Source organism: Oratosquilla oratoria, chromosome 13 (genome assembly GCF_046742065.1).
Source record: "Oratosquilla oratoria isolate Oo_2021 chromosome 13, ASM4674206v1, whole genome shotgun sequence".
Classification (NCBI taxonomy): Eukaryota; Metazoa; Arthropoda; class Malacostraca; order Stomatopoda; family Squillidae; genus Oratosquilla; species Oratosquilla oratoria.
Genome location: NC_134789.1, coordinates 18974208 through 18994207, shown reverse-complemented (window position 1 = coordinate 18994207; position 20000 = coordinate 18974208). Strand labels below are relative to the sequence as shown.

The window sequence follows — 20000 nt, the reverse complement described above, 5'->3', positions numbered from 1 at the left end:
AGGAGGAGTAGGAGAAGGGGGAGAAGGGGGAGTAGGGAGAGGATGATGATGAAGAAGACGAGGAAGAAGAGGAGGATGAAGAGGGCGAGGAAGAAGAGGAGGATGAAGAGGACGAAGAGGAAGAGGATGATGATGATGAAGAGGACGAGGAGCTCGAGGAGAAGTAGGAGTAGCAGAAGGAGGAGTTGGAGGAGTTGGAGGAGGAGATGGAGGAGTTGAATAAGGAGGAAAAGGAGAAGTTGGAGGAGTAGGACAAAGGATGAGGATGAGGCTGGGAAGTGGCCTTCAAGTGTGACCAGTAGTCCAAGGTCGAGTGTGAGGACGAGGGATCTCGAGGATAGACCCGAGGGTCAGCCCATTCTCTCTCTCTCGCTCGCTCTCGCTCTCTCTCTCTCTCTCTCTCGTTTGTGGTTTTCTCTTGCTTTCTTTCTTTGGCTTTTTCGTTGAGCTGAGAGGAGGCCAACGTTCGGAAAAGAACCTGGAGAGACCGAGACCTCCACGTGGAAGCCAAGGCAGTTTCCGATCTGTATTCCTACTTCAGTCTTTTGTCCGCGCGTAGGATATGTTCTTCTTTCACCCTCTTCTTTTGTATCCTTTCCCTCTCTCCCTCCCTCCCTCGGTCCCTCCCTGGATATATATATTTTTTTATTATCTATTTATTGATTTATTTATTTTTTGCGAACAAGACTCCTTCTCTTCGTAGCCTCTACATCGAGTCAAAAAAGGGGACTCGAGAATCGTCAGCATTGTAGGGAGAGTATAGTCAAGAAGTTTCTTGTACATGAACTGGCTCGTTCCTTGTACTGAATGTAATGTATACGCGCGTACACCCAAACATTATTGCATACAAATATATGCAGATACACGCGCGCACGTACACACACACACACACACACACACACACACACACACACACACACACACACACACACACACACACACACACACACACACACACAATAGGAAATAACTACATGACTATGATACGAGTTTTTTGTCACTTGTAATGGGGAAGTCAAAAGAGAAGCACAGGGAAGACAAAACAATTTAGAACTCGAACAAGAAACATTGAATTGGCAGATTTTTTTTTTAATCGACCGAGAATATGAAATACGTCTAGAAACCTACAATGAAGAAGTGAACTGCACATTCTAAGTCGTACAACCCTGTTATAAATTAAGAAACTAAAAAAAGACATCTCATTTTTAGATTTTAACATAGTTATAGACGCATGAATAGAAGCAAATTACTAGGTAGACTGCGCATGAAACCCCATTCAAGGATTTGGTAAAGTACTACATACGAAGGTACTGTGAGAGAGGAAGAAAGACAATTGTATCGACGGCGAAACGCCGCAGTGAATCAGAGACCCGCTGGACAGGAAGATGAGACCAAATAATCCGGCGAGAACATGACGACAGAAAAAGGTGACAAACGAAGTCCCACAAGGATCAGTACTGTCACCATTTACGTCCTTTGTATACATACATATGGGTGAGCGCCCCGACAGTAAAGAAAAACTTACCTACATTCAAACTCGCACGTCCACTCCCTCGCACACATACAAGTGTGTTAGTGTATGTGCATGCACGCACTGACACAAGCAGTGGTGCATCTCCACTGGAGTCGAAATACACTAAATGTATTCAGTGTAACACTGAATAATGTACAAGTTGAAAGAAGAAAGATGAGATGGAATATTAAGAGACTGTCAATTCTAGACAAACCAAGCACTCCAACACACACACACACACACACACACACACACACACACACACACACACACACACACACACACACACACACACACACACACACACACACACACGCACACACACACACGCGCACACACACGCACACACACACACACACACACACACACACACACACACACACACACACACACACACACACACACGAACGTGCAATTACAGTATTTCTAAATTAAGAATATGTAGCAATAATCCAGAGGTGCGCATGTTAAATATTTTCATCAATGCATGATCATGCTAACAAAAAAAACAAAAAAAAAATGCATGGTTCTTTACTCTCGCCCTTGGTCTTATTTGTGGCCATGCATGTCCGCGTTCACTTTTCAATAAATTACTCTCAGCTCAGTGGCCAAAACCCATGGAATAGACAAACTGGCTCAGGCCTCTTCCATGTGCAAAACTGGTTTCACTTGTACTTGTCGATCAACAACGTTAATCGCCTCCTCCCTTCCCTCTCCTAAAAAAAAGAATATCAAGACAGGTTCAGTCGTCTTCATGTGTAATCCTGTTTGCTCCATCGTCCCTTCACAAACAACTTGAAACTTAAAAAAATTATATATATATATATACATATATATATATATATATAAAATAATTAATAATAATAATAATAATAATAATAATAATAATAATAATAATAATAATAATAATAATAATAATAATAATAATAATAATAATAATAATAAATAATAATAATCCAAAGGGGGTTCTGTGCACGGAAACGCGATTTCTTCGATTTCTTCATTCTTTCGTGGATTTTGTTTTTCTCTTTACTCTTTCCTCCAACAGAACACCAACAAAGAGTGGTGAGCCACGTCCTCACGGCCACCTCGAAGTCCCCTCCAGCCTGGACCCAAACAAGGTGGATGGGGGCAGAGGGGGGAGAGGGGGAGAGGGGGTGGGAGGGGAGAGGGGAGGGGGAGAGAGGGGAGGGGGCGGGAGGAGACAGGGGGAGAGGGTGGAAGGGGAGAGGGGGAGAGAGGGGAGAGGGGGAGAGGGGGAGAGAGGGGAGATGGGGAAGGGAAGGGAGGGGAGAAGGGAAGGGAGAGGGGGAAGGGAGAGGGGGAAGGGAGAATGGGAGAGGTGGGGGAGAGGGGGAAAGGAGAGGAGGAGAGGGGGGAAGGGAAGGGAGGGAGAAGGGAGGGGAGTGGGGGGAGAGGGGTGGGGAGATCGATAGCGGCGAGCGAGGATCCTGGGGTAATGGCACTAATGAAGACTTCCCTAGGCCTACAGGAGTGCCAACCCTTCCGCTGGTTGTGGCACTCACGAAGAATCACTCTTTGAGTTCTGGCCCACGTGGACGGCAATGGTGGTTCGAATGGGGTTTCCTACCCTCCCCCCCTTTTTTTCAGGCGACCCCAATATGATCCTCATGATATGACCACGATCACACTAATCTATTTGTATATCTGTGTTAATATATATGGTTATTGTATTGAATTCATATCACTGAAAAAAGCATACAAGATGTCTTGGCGACCCCCCAGGAAAAACGCTTGGCGTGAGTTCGCGACCCCAGGGTTAGGAAACCATGGCCAGGGCCGTAGAATTTTCTATTTTGTCTATTTTCCTCTGACGCTCGTTAGATGCTTCATCTAGCCTAGGGCTGGAGGGTCTACTTTTCTTGATTAGAAATTTAGATATATTCTAGTATAACTCTCTTATTACAGACAGCGGCCTTCAGTATTTACCTATGAGCTATTATGGCTTGGAGATTTTATTCAGCTGCCCGGAGGCTACAAAGGATTACAAAGGAGAAGTATGCCGACAGGAGACCTTTTGGTCCATAACTAGGTCGGATGCAAAAAATATGTATAGATAAATAAATAGATAAATAAATAAATAAGATAAAATAAAAATAGTAAAAATAATAACAAATAAAAACAAATAAATGAAAATTATAATAATATAGATAATAAATAAAATAAGTAAAATGAAGGTTAATTAGATCCCAATTCTTTAGCCCCACGCAGAGAATAAAATCACATGGCGACAGCAAAACAAGTACCCCACGGAAAGGAACTTTAAACTAACCCATTAATCTATTTGTTTATTTATTTATTATTATTATTATTATTACTCCGCTCTTTTTTCTCTGCCTCTCCCTGTGGTCATTTGTTGAACAAGAATATAAACAGTTGACAAATAAACACATCACCTCATAACTACACATTAGATTAATTAATCAATTATCATCATATTTCTGAAGCTAAAGAAATGTTTTAAGATTGACTAAATATTTGAAGCTACTCCTATGACATTAATACAAGAGTAAACAAAGAACTTGTGGTCTCAGCCTACCATAGATGTGGGTCCGGTCCTGCGATCCATCTTGGGCCCACGTACCTGATGGGGAACAAGAAAAGCATGGTCAGCGTCGCCAAAGAAGAATCAACGTAACTTCGTGAAGAATAACATGATGATTGATGATTGATGATTGATGATTGATGATTGATGATGATGATGATGATGATGATGATGATGATGATGATGATGATGATGATGATGATGATGATGATGATGATGATGATGATGATGATGATGATGATGATGATGATGATGATGATGATGATGATGATGATGATGATGATGATGATGATGATGATGATGATGATGATGATGATGATGATGATGATGATGATGATGATGATGATGATGATGATGAATATAAAATAATATAAAATAAAATAATATAAAAGGAAGTGGGGGAGGAGGAGGAAGAGGGGGAGGAGAGGGGGAGGTATAGGAGGAAGGAGGGGAGGAGGAAGGAGGGGAGGAGGAGGAGGAGAAAGAGGGGGAGGAGGAGGAGAAAGAGGAGGAGGAGAAAGAGGGGAGGAGCAAGAGAAAGAATGTGTAGGAGGAAGGTGATGATTATGATGATGAAGAGGAGTAAGAGGAAGAGAAGGAGGAGAAGGACTAGGAGGAGGACTAGGAGGAAGAGGAGGAGGACTAGGAGGAGGACGAGGAGGAGGATCTTTGTGCTACTTGAGGGTGACTTTGGCGGAAGAGAGCTTAGGCAAGACTCTTAAGTTACGCAGACGAAAGGTCTTCCTTGGACGGCGATCAAGAAGATGAAAAAACAGAAGAGGGGGAGACACTTGCTCGCTTCCACCCCCACCCCCACCTCTTTTTTATCTCTCTCTCTTGCTTGCTCTTTTGGTTTCTCTATTTATTTTTCTGTGTTTCTTTCTCTTTACCTCCTTTGCTTTCTCTCTCTCTCTTTTCTCTTTCGGCTTTTCCGTCTTTGTTTCTCTCTTCTCTTTTCCCTCTCTCTTTCTCCCTCTCTTTCTCCCTCTCTTTCTCCCTTTCTCTCTCCCTCTCTCTCTAATTCTCCCTCTCTCTCTCGTTTTCTGATTTATCTGAAACTTCTCCTCCTTTCCTAAAGTTCCCTTATTTATCCTTCACTCTCTTATTTATCGATTTACCAATTTCTTAATTTTTCAGACAAAGTCTCCTTGGTGACGTCATCCTGTGTGGTACCCAGGAATGGAAGCAATTGTACACTTGGGTCACAGTTCTGGGCCCCGATGCCTTAGTGACGCACTTTACGGATTTTATTCTGATTGACGCTGAAGGAACACATAGTCGCCGGGAAGAGGGTTAAAGATTTGGGTAAAATTTATCTTAATCCACATCGCTACTTGAACGTCTTCAGATAATCGCTTTAGGGAGGATCTCACTGAAGTTGCAATTTATTCTCTCTGTTTTTAATCTCTAAAAATTTCTCTAAAGTCTCAATTTCGGAACTTTTTTGTTACGAGTAATTGGTACTTCCGAATTTTTGGAAACTCGCAGAGAGAGATGTTTCTATTCAGACACATGGAACTGTTTTGCCCCCCGGTAACTATTACCATGTGGGGTGGGGGGGTTAGGTTGGTCATTCCCCCCTCCCCCCACATTACCCCTCTCCCCATATTCCCTCTCTCCCCTCACATTCTCCCTTCCCCGGCCACGGTAACTATTACTATTTATCGAGTAGGGGGGTGGGGGAGGTTGGGGGATAAGGTTGGTCATTTCCCCCTCCCCACATTCTCCCCCTTCCCACATTTCCCCCTCCCCCACATTCTCCCCCTTCCCACATTCCTCCCTCCCCCACATTCCCCCTTACCCCACATTTCCCCTCACCCCACATTCCCTCTCCCACATTCTCCCTCCCCCACACTCTCCCCCTCTCCCCCCACATTCTCCCTCTCCCCCAAATTCTCCTTCTTCCCCTACATTCTCCCCCTCCCCCCACATTCCCCCCTCCCCGGCCCCGGTAACTATTACTATCAAGTAGTGGGATGGGGGTTGGGGGGTTAGGTTGGTCATTCGCCCGCTCCCCCACATTCTCCCCCTCCCCCACATTCCCCCCTCCCCCCAACGGGTCCTCTGGCCCGGCGGCACAGCGGCGGCCGTGGCATCCCCAATGCAAATGTCCAAAGCTAAAACAACAAGGTAATATATTCTCCCCGTGGGCCGCGGCGGATTTTCCCGGGGCCGGCCCAGGATTTCCATGGATTTCCGGCTGGATTTGGACGTCCGGGGCCTCCTCGCCGGCCCCCTTCCAATGTTTTCGCTCCCCGGATTTGGGGACAAAGTGTTTTAAGGACGAGTGGTAAGTTTGTTGGAATATGTGAACTGGTTCAAGTTTGAACTTTGAACGGGGCCGAGAGAGAGAGAGAGAGAGAGAGAGAGAGAGAGAGAGAGAGAGAGAGAGAGAGAGAGAGAGAGAGAGAGAGAGAGAGAGAGAGAGAGAGAGAGAGAGAGAGAGAGAGAGAGAGAGAGAGAGGAGAGAGAGAGGAGAGAGAGAGAGGAGAGAGAGGAGAGAGAGAGAGAGAGAGAGAGAGAGAGAGAGAGAGAGAGAGAGAGAGAGAGAGGAGAGAGAGAGAGAGAGAGAGAGAGAGAGGAGAGAGAGAGAGAGAGAGAGAGAGAGAGAGAGAGAGAGAGAGAGAGAGAGAGAGAGAGAGAGAGAGGAGAGAGAGAGAGGAGGGAGAGGGGGAGAGAGAGGGAGGAGAAACAGGGAGAGGGAGAGAGGGAGGAGAAACAGGGAGAGGGAGAGAGGGAGGAGAAACAGGGAGAGGAAGAGAGGGAGGAGAAACAGGGAGAGGGAGAGAGGGAGGAGAAACAGGGAGAGGGAGAAAGGGAGGAGAAACAGGGAGAGGGAGAGAGGGAGGAGAAACAGGGAGAGGGAGAGAGGGAGGAGAAACAGGGAGAGGGAGAGAGGGAGGAGAAACAGGGAGAGGGAGAGAGGGAGGAGAAACAGGGAGAGGGAGAGAGGGAGGAGAAACAGGGAGAGGGAGAGAGGGAGGAGAAACAGGGAGAGGGAGAGAGGGAGGAGAAACAGGGAGAGGGAGAGAGGGAGGAGAAACAGGGAGAGGGAGAGAGGGAGGAGAAACAGGGAGAGGGAGAGAGGGTGGAGAAACAGGGAGAGGGAGAGAGGGAGGAGAAACAGGGAGAGGGAGAGAGGGAGGAGAAACAGGGAGAGGGAGAGAGGGAGGAGAAACAGGGAGAGGGAGAGAGGGAGGAGAAACAGGGAGAGGGAGAGAGGGAGAGAGAGGGGGAGAGAGGGAGAGAGAGGGGGAGAGAGGGAGAGAGAGGGGGAGAGAGGGAGAGAGAAGGGGAGAGAGGGAGAGGGAGAGAGAGGGAGAGGGGGAGAGAGGGGGAGCGTTTGGGAGAGAGAGGGAGAGGGGGAGAGAGGGGGAGCGTTTGGGAGAGAGAGGGAGAGAGAGGGAGAGCGTTTGGGAGAGGAGAGAGGGGGGTGGTGGAATGGGGGGGAGGGAGGGAACCATCGGGGTTTCCATCTGGGATCCAACTTGGAGATCTTCTTCTTCCTCTTTTTTCATTTCTGGATTCGGACGCGTGTCGACACGAAGAGACACCTGGTATTGTCGTTGTCGTCGTGGGGTTCCTGTAGTATATACTTCGTATGGGATGGACAATAACTTTTTTTTTTTTTTTTTTTTTTTGACCTTCCGGGTCACCAGAGGGAGCGTCTGGGGGACCCTCTTCTGGGGCTCTTCACCCGGATTGCCGCGGTTTTTGGTCCATGTAGTTGATATCCGGCGAGGCACTCCATTACAACTGCGTCTGTGTACCTCGACTTCCCATATTCCTATCCCTTTTCTCCCCTTCCTCACTCCCTCACTCCCTCCCTACCTCCCTGCACCACTTCCCTATCTCCCTATCTCACACAAACTTGTGTACTTTTACGAGTAATCGCACAAAAATAGGTGAACATTTACAAGTTGGATTCACAAACGCATGCAAATACATCACAAAAAAAAACAAGCATACATACATACAGCGGCAGTACTCAAACCTTTACTACCAATCATCTGGCGATCAACCACCTCTCTCTCTCTCTCTCTCTCTCTCTCTCTCTCTCTCTCTCTCTCTCTCTCTCTCTCTCTCTCTCTCTCTCTCTCTCTCTCTCTCTCTCTCTCTCTTTTTGCCGGGATACTAAGAACATTTATATGCTCTCACGCTTTGAAGGATAACATTAACATCTGCTTCTGTGCTTGAGAGTTCTAATCAAATTTTAGTTTTCTATAGTGACAAGAATTTTTTATATATTTTTTTTAATTATCTATTTATCTATTCAATTTTTGCCGGAATTTTTCCAAAGCTTCTGCAAGTTCATCCGATGAAGTACTATTGAGTTTCCTCCTTGTTGGCAAAGCCAAATCTTCATATTTGATAAAGAACTCTTATATTGAAAGTTGATTCAATGAAGGGGTGAGTGGATGAGTTGCCAATACTACTCGCATAACAGTCACAGTCACACAGTCACAGTCACACAGTCTCTCTCTCACTCACTCACTCACTCACTCACTCACTCACTCACTCACTCACTCACTCACACACACACACACACACACACACACACACACACACACACACACACACACACACACACACACACACACACACACACAATCTCACCAACTTGGGTCATACACTATATCAAGGGCATAGTATCACTTGGCCTTAGTTCAACTAGCCTCACCAACAACTAACGCCAAAAAACCTGGACACTAGTAAGTCTTCCCAGTCCCGACTCTACATGGACAACTTCGGAGAAGACTTCTGCAGGATCGAACACCTCGTGGGAGACGCTTCCTCCTTGGCCCTCGGGAGGGACGCATGCTACAGAAACCTTTCTCCTGATCCTGCCGGGAGGTAGGGGGGAGAGGGGGGATTTAACAGACGAAGGCGTCTGGCGTCAATGGAGTCCAGGATAATGAGACCAGGAACGCCATTGTTGTGCTGAGACTAAGGCGAGTTCTTTTTCCTTCTCTCTTTCTCTCTCTTCTCTCTCCACTTCGTCCAATCCTACTTTTCCTTTCTCTTCCCATCTCGCTCCCTCCCGTTCCCCGTGCCTCTCCCTCCCTCCTTCCCTCCCTCTTTCTCCGTTCCCTCCCCTCCCCTCCCCTCCCTCCCTCCTTTCTTCCCATCTTCGTCGTGTCTTCAGAAAATCGGTCGGATTCAGAACCACTTTCTCATTATGTACTAACTAACCACATCTTCATCTTCCTATACATAATTTAGCTCGTATACTCCAACAGTTTCCAATCGCCCACCCCCCGCATTCTCCAGAAGTAATTCTTTTATTCTAGTGCTTTCTCCTTCCCTCCTTCCTCCTTCCTTCTTTCCTTTCTTTTCTCCTTCGAGAAATCCTAGCGGCGTCGGCACCGCCACCTTCTTCATCAGAGCTAATCTTCTTACAAGACCAAAGCTTTTCTTCATTTCACAAGCCTCCTCTACATGCCACACGTCTCTCATTTCAATTAAATCCTACGTTCCTCGTGCACACGTACACCAACATACACCCAAACGTACGAACACATATACACACAGTCTACATAAACACATTCATATTAATGTCTCCAAGTCAAGGAGCATAAACACGCACTTCATATCTCAGATGTATCATTCTCTCCTCGGGATTTTTTTTCCATCCCGTGGGGAGGGTAGCCTCTTCGATTGGGAGACCAGGAGGTTGGGAATATCTCCTCTGCAACACACTAGCAGTCTCCACCAGAGACACTCGTCTCGTTTTCTTTGGCGAATCTTGGGTGGGAAGGAACCAGCCAGGCGACAAAACCTCATCAGCGGGAGTCCTTCAAGGGAGTGCAAGGGCGGATTAAGGATTTCCTCGTCCCGGTCCTCCCTCGAGGTGGGACCCCTTGGCGAGGCGTCGATGGCAAGAGCTGGCATACTACCGACCGAGTTAATGAAATACCCATGTGCGTGTGCGTGTGTGTGTATATGCACACACACACACTTACACAGATAAGAGGGGAAAGAGATAGATAGTGTGAGAGTGAGTGTGTGAGAGAGTGTAGCTGTAGTGCAATGTAGTTCAGTTCGAAGCTTTAAGAATCATTTAGATAAATACCTAAGTAAGATGCTGTAATTATTATAATTTATGTTATATTATTTGTTTTTGTTTTGTTATAATTTGTCTGTCTGATTTTCATTTATTATTAGTTATATGTCAATTTATTATCATTTACTATTTACCTGTTTGTTTGTTATTCAACTATACCAATGCATTTATTTATGTATTTTAATTGTTATTTACATTGTTATAGTTTTAATTTATTATAAATTATTTTTTTTTTTTTTTTTTTTTTGCATCCGACCCAGATATGGATCAAAAGGTCTCCTGTCGGCATGCTTTGCCTTTGTAATCCTTTGAGAGTCTTGTTGTGAAATCTGATGTGGCCTTTCGGTCTGCCTGTGTCTTTCTGTCTGTCTGTCTGTCTTTCCGTCTGTCTTTGTTTGTCTGTCTGGTGGCATCCAGTGCGTGAACCTTTCTGTTTCACTTTGAGCATCTAAGCATCAGACAATTCTTGAACTGTAAATGAATACCGCTATGGTGAAGTATCCAGATGAGCTGACTGTTGTTAAGGATCTGGTGATGGTGGTTGGTGGTGTTCTTGTTGTGGTGGTGAGAGGTGCGATGGTGATGAGTGCTGGTGTTACTGGTGGTGAAACTGGTGGTGATAGTGCTGGTTATAGCACTGGGAAAACTGGTGGTAGTGCTTGTGGTGGTGACATTGGCGTTGCTGGTGTATGTACTGGTGGTTCTGGTGTTAATGATTTCTGCGATGATGGTGGTGGTGATACTGGTGTTGGAGCTGGAATGGGGGTGTTATGCTGATGTTTGTGTAAATATATTTGGTGTTGATAGTGGTGGTGTTGGAGATCCTGGTGTCGACAGTAATGGCGTCAGCTGTGGTGGCTGGTGAGGTGGGGGAAGGGGGGGAGAGGGGGTCATGTAACCCCCATTCCCCCCACATCATCCCGTAGTTATCTTCCACAATCCCTATGATGACATCATTAACACTGAGACGTACTTTATCGATCTCTCTCCTCTTCGAGACCACAAGATTTTATTCAGATGAGGATCGGATGTGAGAGACAAGCATCAAGGTCGATCGAGCCCCCCCCCCCCACCGGCTTACCAACCGCCCCCTCCTTCGGCTGAATAAAATTACCTGTTGTCAGATTGCGGGGGTCGGGGTGGGATGTCTAGTATATCTTGTATGTCGCCATGGTGAAGGTGTTAAAGAACTGGAGGTCGACGATCTTTTTCTTTGCACATTTTCTCTGCAAGAAGTCTACCTCTTATCCATTACGCACTTCCTCCTCCTCCTCCTCCTCCTCCTTCTCCTACTACTATTACTACTGCTGCTACTACTACTACTACTACTACTACTACTACTACTACTACTACCACTACTCTTCCTCCTCATGGCATTACTCCTACTCCTGTTACTCCTCTTAATATTACTGCTGCTCCCCTTCCTCCTCCTTCACCTTTTCGTACTCCTCCTCCTGCTACTGGCTAATATTGCAAATACTCCTTCTCCTCCTCCCCTTTCTCCTTCTCCTCCTCCTCCTCGGTCTTCGCCGCCCGTCCCGCGCCCCTGTGGAAGAATCCTCCCGAGGATTCCCGGCCCTGGAGCTTTCGCAGATCCTCAGCCACGCCGTCCTCTCCTTCTCGGGGTTCCTTTGGTCCTCCAGGACTTGTCCTTGGACGTCTGCCAAAGGCTCTCCAGCTTTTTCCTTCTCTCCTCCTCCATATCCATTCCTCTTTTTTTTTCTTTCTGTACCCAGTCAATCTTTCCTCTGTTAGGGACACATACATAAATACGTGGGCAAGTAGCATATGCATAACCTTTCTAACTATGCGGAGTAGGCTCGATCCTCCACATCTACACGTAACCACATATTGTCCGGGATGTCCAGGTTGGCCGAAAGTGACTGATTCGGCCTCGGCTAAGCGCCTCTTGGTGTACGCTTCTCAGCTTGATAATGCGATCGCTCATTCCTCCCGTTTTTGTTTCATTTCAACTTTTCTCTCAGATCTCCCAAGTCTTTCCTTTTTCCGATTTTTTTTCTTCTTCCTGCAGAATACAATAATAGGGATAAAGAAGGAGGAAGAGGAGGAGAAGGAGGAAGAGGAAGAGGGGGAAGTGAAGGAGGAAGAGGAAGAGGAGGTGAAGGAGGAAGAGGAGAAGTTAGAAGACGACGAATAAGATGAGCACAAAAACAAAGAAGACAACAACGACGACGATGATAGTTACGATGACAGTTACAATGACAATGACGAAGAAAAAGAGGAACAAGAAGAAAAAAGGTAAAATAGACGAGAAAAGAAAAACAAAAAGAAAGAGAGGAAAAGGAGGAAAAGGAGAAAGAGGGGAAGAAGAAACAGTAGTAGTTGATGGATCGAAAAAGAGTGCAGTGGCGAGGCACAAAATCTATATCAAATATGAGAAACAAAGCTTACGAAAACAGCTCAAAACATTTAAGCTTATTTTTTCCAAAACAGCGGAGATTTAAGTGGGGGACACATACAAGCCTTTGAGATTCTAAAGGGAACAGATGTTGAAACTGATAGTATTTTAACTCCGAATATTGACCAAACTAGAAATATTGGTCTCAGGCTGTTATGTAGATTTGACTAAGAAATAGGTAGAAACAATGCTACCAAATGCGCCGTCAGTGAATCATAAAGGGTTCTAGCTGAGACAGTTGAATGTAATACAGGTAACTTTTTTTACCTTTATTCGGAGAAACATCTAAGAACTGTCTTTTTTTATGAAATCGAAAAGGTCTCTTGTCGGCATGCTACATCATTATAACTTATTATGTAAAAAAGAAAAAAGAGGAAGAGGAAGAAGAGAATAAAGATGACAAAGAAGATAAAGATGAATGCGAACTGGAAGAGGAGGAGGAGGAGGAAGGCGACGACGACGAGGAGGAGGAGGAGAAGGAGGAGGAGGAGGAAGAACGGTAGCCAGTGTTTCCAGCTGCCGCCTCCCTAATCCGGGTCTCCCGATCTTATCAAGGAATCAAGAGCACCTCATTAATGCATCTCTCACACTATACGTCTACAACCCCGCTCAAGAAACGACCTTAAACCCTCCTCGCCTAAGGGTCATATTGCTAACCTCTTGCCGACCCGAAATCCTTCTCGATGAAGGATGATGCCAGACACCACTATCTGGTCTTCGTGGGGGCACGTGGGATGCTTGGGGGAGGTCCTGGGCGCTGACAGGACCTGTCAACAGGCTCGCATACTTTTATTTATTTTCTTCTTCAGGTCGGCAGACGATTTTATTCAACCGAGGGATGGGCGAACTGGGGTCTTCATCGCTCGCGGTCCCTCTTTGGTCCTCGTCAGTTTCCGACTGAATTGAATCGTCTGGCTTTAGCCAGAACAAAATCTGTTAAGTGCGTCATAGTGTGTGTGTGTGTGTGTGTGTGTGTGTGTGTGTGTGTGTGTGTGTGTGTGTGTGTGTGTGTGTGTGTGTGTGTGTGCGTGTCCTTCGACAGCGAAGAAGCGATTTCATACATTTCTGTAAAATTCCTTCGGTAGCGATGGCGTTAATATCCGCAACGCTCCTGTTTATGGAACTCTGTTCCCTGACTTTGCGGAAACCCCCTTCAGTACTGAATAAAATCGTCTGGCGGCAATCAAATACTCCTGAGAACTTTTTGGAAGTTCTTACATGATCCATCAGGTGAGAACTTTTTGGAAGTTCTTACATGATCCATCAGGTAAAGCATCATCGACTCAAGAAGACAATAGCATAAGAAGAGTTCGAGTCTTGTTTTCGTAACCGACACGTAATTCCTCATTTGGTGTGGCATCACTTGAAGTCGCGTGTGATCTCTCACACCCACTCTCGACACCTGTCATCACTTTCCCCCAACCTTCCTTCCCCCAACTCACCTTCTTCCCCGTACTCGCACTCTTTCAGAAATGTGTAAATGATGTAGGTGAAGAGTTTTTACGGGGTCTGTGCACTAAACGAGAATATTTCACTCTCTCTCTCTCTCTCTCTCTCTCTCTCTCTCTCTCTCTCTCTCTCTCTTTCTCTTTTGGTCGCTCTCATATCTCCCTCCTCATGTCCTCTTGGTTCATATTTGTCATAGTTTCCAAGTATATACAGGATGATATTCGAAAACCTTTCGTATTCACTGTTAGTTATTCATCAGAAACCTTCCCCGTTCATTGGTCGATGTTCTCAGCTACACAAAGACATACACCCAAAACCTAGTACATTTGTATCAACAATCAAACCCTTGTATCTCATAAGAAAATAAAAATGGAGACTGCATAAGGCCTACACTAGGCAGTTCCATGTCCATCACCACCTGTCATCCCCATCCATAAAGTTGTCTAACCTTTTCATAAAACAGCCGATAATTCCAGCGCCCACTACATGGTTACTAAGTTTATTTCATTCGTTGACCACCCTAAGGAGCATTTGTTGATGCCGATAAACAACTATAATTGCAGCCTGGGAGGGCGTTGAACCTTTTCATTCATAAACAGGTTCAATTGTACAGGTGTTGAGGAGAACAGCTGGGGGATAATACGTCGAGATGAAAAACTGCAACGTACTGCAAGTCCTCGTCACACATCCAGGACTCAAGCGTAATAATCTAAGTAGGAAAGACTTGGTTACAATTTACTTTTTAGAATCTCCAAAAGTCAAAAAACCTTTGCGTCATATACTGAGAACCCGAATGACGAACTAAGAGAAGTTGAACCTAGGATACGAATATTAGATACTGTAAGCGAAATAGTTTTCCTGGTTTTTCAAAATCATAATATTTGACAAGAATCGTGATAGTATGACCGGGTCTTTACTCGCTCGCTCGCGAGTGTCCAACAACCCGTCCCGGCCGAGATGGCCCAAGCCGTGGGTTTCTGTGGCCAGATGGTCGGGTTTATTCAGTGATTGAAATGTTTGAAACCAAAGATGCAAAATAGATAGAAAAAAATAAATAACGAGTGAACGAATAAATAAATTAATGAATACATACAAAATATAATAAAATAGAATATATGAAAAATAAACGAATAAATAGACACATGAGTAGATCAGATCTAAATTGGAAAAAAAAAAAAAAAAAAAAAAAACGCCCTTAACACAACAAGATGACGGACAAAGGCCACGTCTGAGGCTGAGACGCGCCGAAGACAAACACGATGGGCATTGAGGGCCACACGTCGCGTCGGCTGGCACGGGCAGCAGCAGCAGCAGCAGCACTTAGAGCCGCGTTAGTAGCCACGAATGAGGCACTAAGGGCGCTCCGTCGGAGCTCAATTATGCACACCTGCCTCGACAGACGCACACGCGCGACGCGCGCGCCAACCTGGCCTACCCCTCCCCCCCCCACACCTCTCTATCTCTCTCTCCATCTCTCTCTCTCTCTCTCCTCTCTCTCTCTCTCTCTCTCTCTCTCTCTCTCTCTCTCTCTCTCTCTCTCTCTCTCTCTCTCTCTCTCTCTCTCCATCTCTCTCTCCATCTCTCTCTCTCTCTCTCTCTCTCTCTCTCTGTCTCTCCCTCTCCTTCTCTCTTTCCCTCTCCCTCTATCTTCCTCTCCCTCTATCTTCATCTCCTTCTCTCTCCCTTTCCTTCTCTCTCCCTTCCCTCACTTTCGCTCCTCCCCTCTCTCTCTCTCTGTCTCTCTCTCGCCCCAGTCTCTCTCCTCTCTATCTCTCCCCCTCTATCTCTCCCCCTCTTTCTCTCCCTCCATCTCTCTGTAGGAGGTAGTGAAGAAGACAGCAGTAGTGGGTTGTTGCCGTTTTGCTTAACATGAAGTAAAGGTACGTTCTGGTATTGGATTATTTTTTCTTTTCTTGGAATGTATAACACTATTGGGAGACAGATATAGAGAGATGGATAGAAAGAGAGAGAGGGAGAGAAAAAGAGAGAGGTGGAGAGAGATAGAGTGATAGACCTAACGAAAAAACAATTCACTCGGACCGGAGGACTACAAACCAATTCTAAAACAACTTGTGAGAAAAATTGAAGGTACTATAGTAACTATAACGAAGACAATAATGATGACTTTAGTACCAATAACTATACAAATTGTTACTTTACACCTGCAAGCTCACATCTACGAGTGATGAGGTCACCTTTGCCTTGGGTGTTTGGATAGCCACGGCAAGTGATATTCTCTAGTAAGTCACTAGTAAGTCTCTGGTGATCACAGAGCTTGTGTTCTAGTTGGATGATGGGGTGAACAAGTGTATCTGTTGACAGGACTCAGCAATGTGGATGAAAAATCACAGCCTGATTACGGTCCAGGAGCGGGGAATATATAATTACCCAATTCCAAGTAATTTCATAATTACACGCGATAATTATAATTCGGATGAACCAAATGCATATGTACGAATTTCCCTTCCTCATTAGACACTTGAAATTAACGTTCAGAGGTCAGGGAACGTCACTGTACGTTTACGTTCTGAACGTGATGGTGAACGGAGATGACGAGAACGTACAAGCCCGTTTGTGGACGTTCGTTCAGGTGGCAATACGGTGCCAACTACTTCCTACCTGTATAAGAAAGGGGCGAGGGCAGAGTTAAATTGGAGTCCAAATTGGCGCACCTGAAAGCAGGTGCATATGTGTATTCATCATGATGTTCGCCATTATTTAAGGCGGAAAATGTGGCGGCCGCAGATGCCAGAGAGCTAACGCCATATGGAGTGGCAGACAAATAAAAAATGGTAAATATATGATACGCGTCACGTCACCTTACGTTACGTTCGAACGTTACGTTACGTTAAATTCGCACGTTACTGTGACGAAATATTTCTAGTGATTCGTTTTATACCATTGTATCACATCGAGAAGATTTCCGTTTCGTTTGATACAACTGCTCGTGTGTGTGTGTGTGTGTGTGTGTGTGTGTGTGTGTGTGTGTGTGTGTGTGTGTGTGTGTGTGTGTGTGTGTGTGTGTGTGTGTGTGTGTGTGATTCTACTTGTTTGCAACGTTTGCATATATACACTCCGTTCCGTGAACAAACGAGGACAATACAAACAAAGAAGCCACTTGTCCATTTTAACTTGATCACCGTAACATGATCACAGGCTGTGGTTGATGTGAGGCTGTGGCTGTGGTGAGGCTGTGGTTGAAATGAGGCTGTGGTTGAGGTGAGGCTGTGGTTGAGGTGAGGTTGTGGTTGAGGTGAGGCTGTGGCTGTGGTGAGGCTGTGGCTGTGGTGAGGCTGTGGCTGTGGTGAGGCTGTGGCTGTGGTGAGGCTGTGGCTGTGGTGAGGCTGTGGCTGTGGTGAGGCTGTGGCTGTGGTGAGGCTGTGGCTGTGATGAGGCTGTGGCTGTGGTGAGGCTGTGGCTGTGGTGAGGCTGTGGTTGAAGCGAGGCTGTGGTTGAAGCGAGGCTGTGGCTGTGTCTGTGGCTGTGGCTGTGTTAACGAAGAACCGCGACGTAAGAGTACAGAAGTCTTTTATTTATTTGGTACGAAATCCTCGTTTCCCCTCTCTTTCCCCTCTCCTTCTCTTCCCCTCCCTCCTCCGCATTCCTCCTCCTCCTCTTCCTCCTCCTCGTGAATGACTTCAAACGACGCATACGAAACCCCCCCCAAATCATTCTTGTACTGACCCTTAAATTACGGCAGTTTGCACTCTTAACAAGCACAGGGGGCATCCGAGGGGAAAAGGTTTCTGTGTGTGTCTGTGATTACCACGAGGCCTCTACCCGTCTCCCCTCGTAACCTCTCGTCCTACCCACCTAGTTTTCCCCTCGCATGGTTCCCGCCTCTCCATTTCCCCTCCTTATCCTCTTTCACGCCCTCCGCCTATTCCCCTCTTTCTTCCTTTGTCATGCCACCTGCCTATTCCCTATTCCCCTCTTTCAAGTCCTCCGCCTGTTCCCCTCTTTCTTCTTCTGCTATACCACCTGCCTATTCCCTATTCCCTTCTTTCAAGTCCTCCGCCTGTTCCCCTCTTTCTTCTTCTGCTATACCACCTGCCTATTCCCTATTCCCCTCTTTCAAGTCCTCCGCCTGTTCCCCTCTTTCGAGCATCGCCGTCTATCCCCTGTTCCCCTCTAACGAAACCCTCAGTCATATCTTGTCATAATTGTGGTTGTTTCACGCATGTCTGTATTTCTGTCTTTTGGATAGTTTGTATATTTTTTCTAGGACTGTTTTCATATATTTCATATCTAAAGTGTGTCTGTCTGTCTGTCTGTATGTATCTGTCTGTCTCTCTACGTTTGTCTGTCAGGCAGTTTTTCTCTACTCCTGTCTTCCTAGTTTTACAGAAGTCTTTGCACCCGTCTGTCTGTCTGTCTCCCAGTTGGTCAGTCTTTCACTTTTTACTTGTCTAGTTCCATCTTTTCATGATTTCTTTTCCATTACGAGAATTCTACTACGGATTTCAGCCATCTGCAAGATCCCTCTCTCTCTCTCTTTCTCTCTCTCTCTCTCTCTTTCTCTCTCTCTTTCTCACACATTAACACACACACACTCTCTCAAACTCTCAAACGCACTCACTCTCACTCTCTCTCTCTCTCAAACTCTCTCAAACACACACTCACTCTCAAACTCTCTCACTCTCAAACACTCTCACACTCTCACACACTCTCTCAGACTTTCACACTTCTGCACAGACACCCACAGAGGGAAACCCAGTCATCTTCCCACCCTCCCCTCCCCCTCCCTCCCTCTTACCTCGGAAACTTCTCCTCCTCCTCCTCCTCCTACTCCTTCAAACATACCCAAACATGTGCCCTCACCAGCTGCTATTCCCTCCCCCTCCCTCCCTCCCTCCCTCCTCCTTCCTATTCCACTGGTTATGTATAAACCCTTCGTCTTGTACGGGACCCTACGATGTGTTAGTGAACACCCTATCGTTTAGTGTATATGTGTATATATATATATATATATATATATATATATATATATATATATATTTATATATATATGTGTGTGTGTGCGTATATATATATATATATATATATATATATATGTGTGTGTGTGTGTGTGTGTGTGTGTTCGTATATTTAGAGTGCAGGTTCTCTCTAATACAAACTGCATTGAATACCACAGCATTATCAGAATGATCAAATTTCTTTCTAATATAACTAGCGAGGAAAATTGGAAAAAAATAGAAATATAATTAATAACTGTTAATGCTGTGCTGTTCGATTCAGTTGATGTATGTATATATATATATATATATATATATATATATTATATACATGTATATATACATGTATATATATACATATATATATGTATATATACATATATATATATATATATATATACTGTATATATTCCCGTTCTTTCCCAAATTCATTATCTTCCTCATCCCTCTACCTTTTCCAAGTCCCCGTTAGGAATCCTCCCCTCTTTCTCCCTCCTTTCCTTTCGTCTCTTCCTTTCCAGCCCCACTCTCCCCCCACCCGCCTTCCTCCCTGGCCTGCCCCAACCGCAGGCAGCTCCTCGTCTCGCCCCCCCCTCCCCCAAGAGGGTCGACACAATCCCCCATAGGCCTATTCCGGATTTCCGTTCTGTCTTCTGTGCCTATTTTACATGTCACGATTTTGCCCTCCAGGATCTTGTGTGGATTTTTTTTAGGGTAAACCATTAACAAGTTTGTTCTTCTAATGGGATGAAGATAATTTTTATTCTACGTATTCTTGTTACTTCTTTTTTGAAGATTTGATGTGTTTGGGTACCAATCTGAGGACTAATGAGTGAGTATTCCTTGTGATAATACACGCTGGTTGGTTGGCTGATTTGCCAGTAGACTGTTAGTGTACATACAACGAAAGGAAAAGAATTGCATTCATACAAAATAACAAATATATGAAACATACGCACATGCATGGATATATATCAATACACAGACACACAAAAGAAATGTATATACAATTACACATATACATACATTCATTC

The 20000-nt window shown here is 45.4% G+C and overlaps 1 protein-coding gene across 7 annotated transcripts in view; it reads right to left on the bottom strand.

Annotated features, from left to right (window-relative positions):
• The window catches only part of LOC143032325 (uncharacterized), a 325478-nt gene that overhangs the window by 42260 nt on the left and 263218 nt on the right, over nt 1–20000 (bottom strand). For 4 of the 7 annotated variants that reach the window (XM_076196869.1, XM_076196865.1, XM_076196866.1 and 1 more), the window contains exon 3: nt 4074–4118. The exons of the other annotated variants lie outside the window; for them this stretch is intronic. In XM_076196869.1, coding sequence (XP_076052984.1) covers nt 4074–4118 — 45 coding nt within the window. The remainder of the gene's footprint in view (nt 1–4073; nt 4119–20000) is intronic. 7 annotated transcript variants of the gene reach the window in all.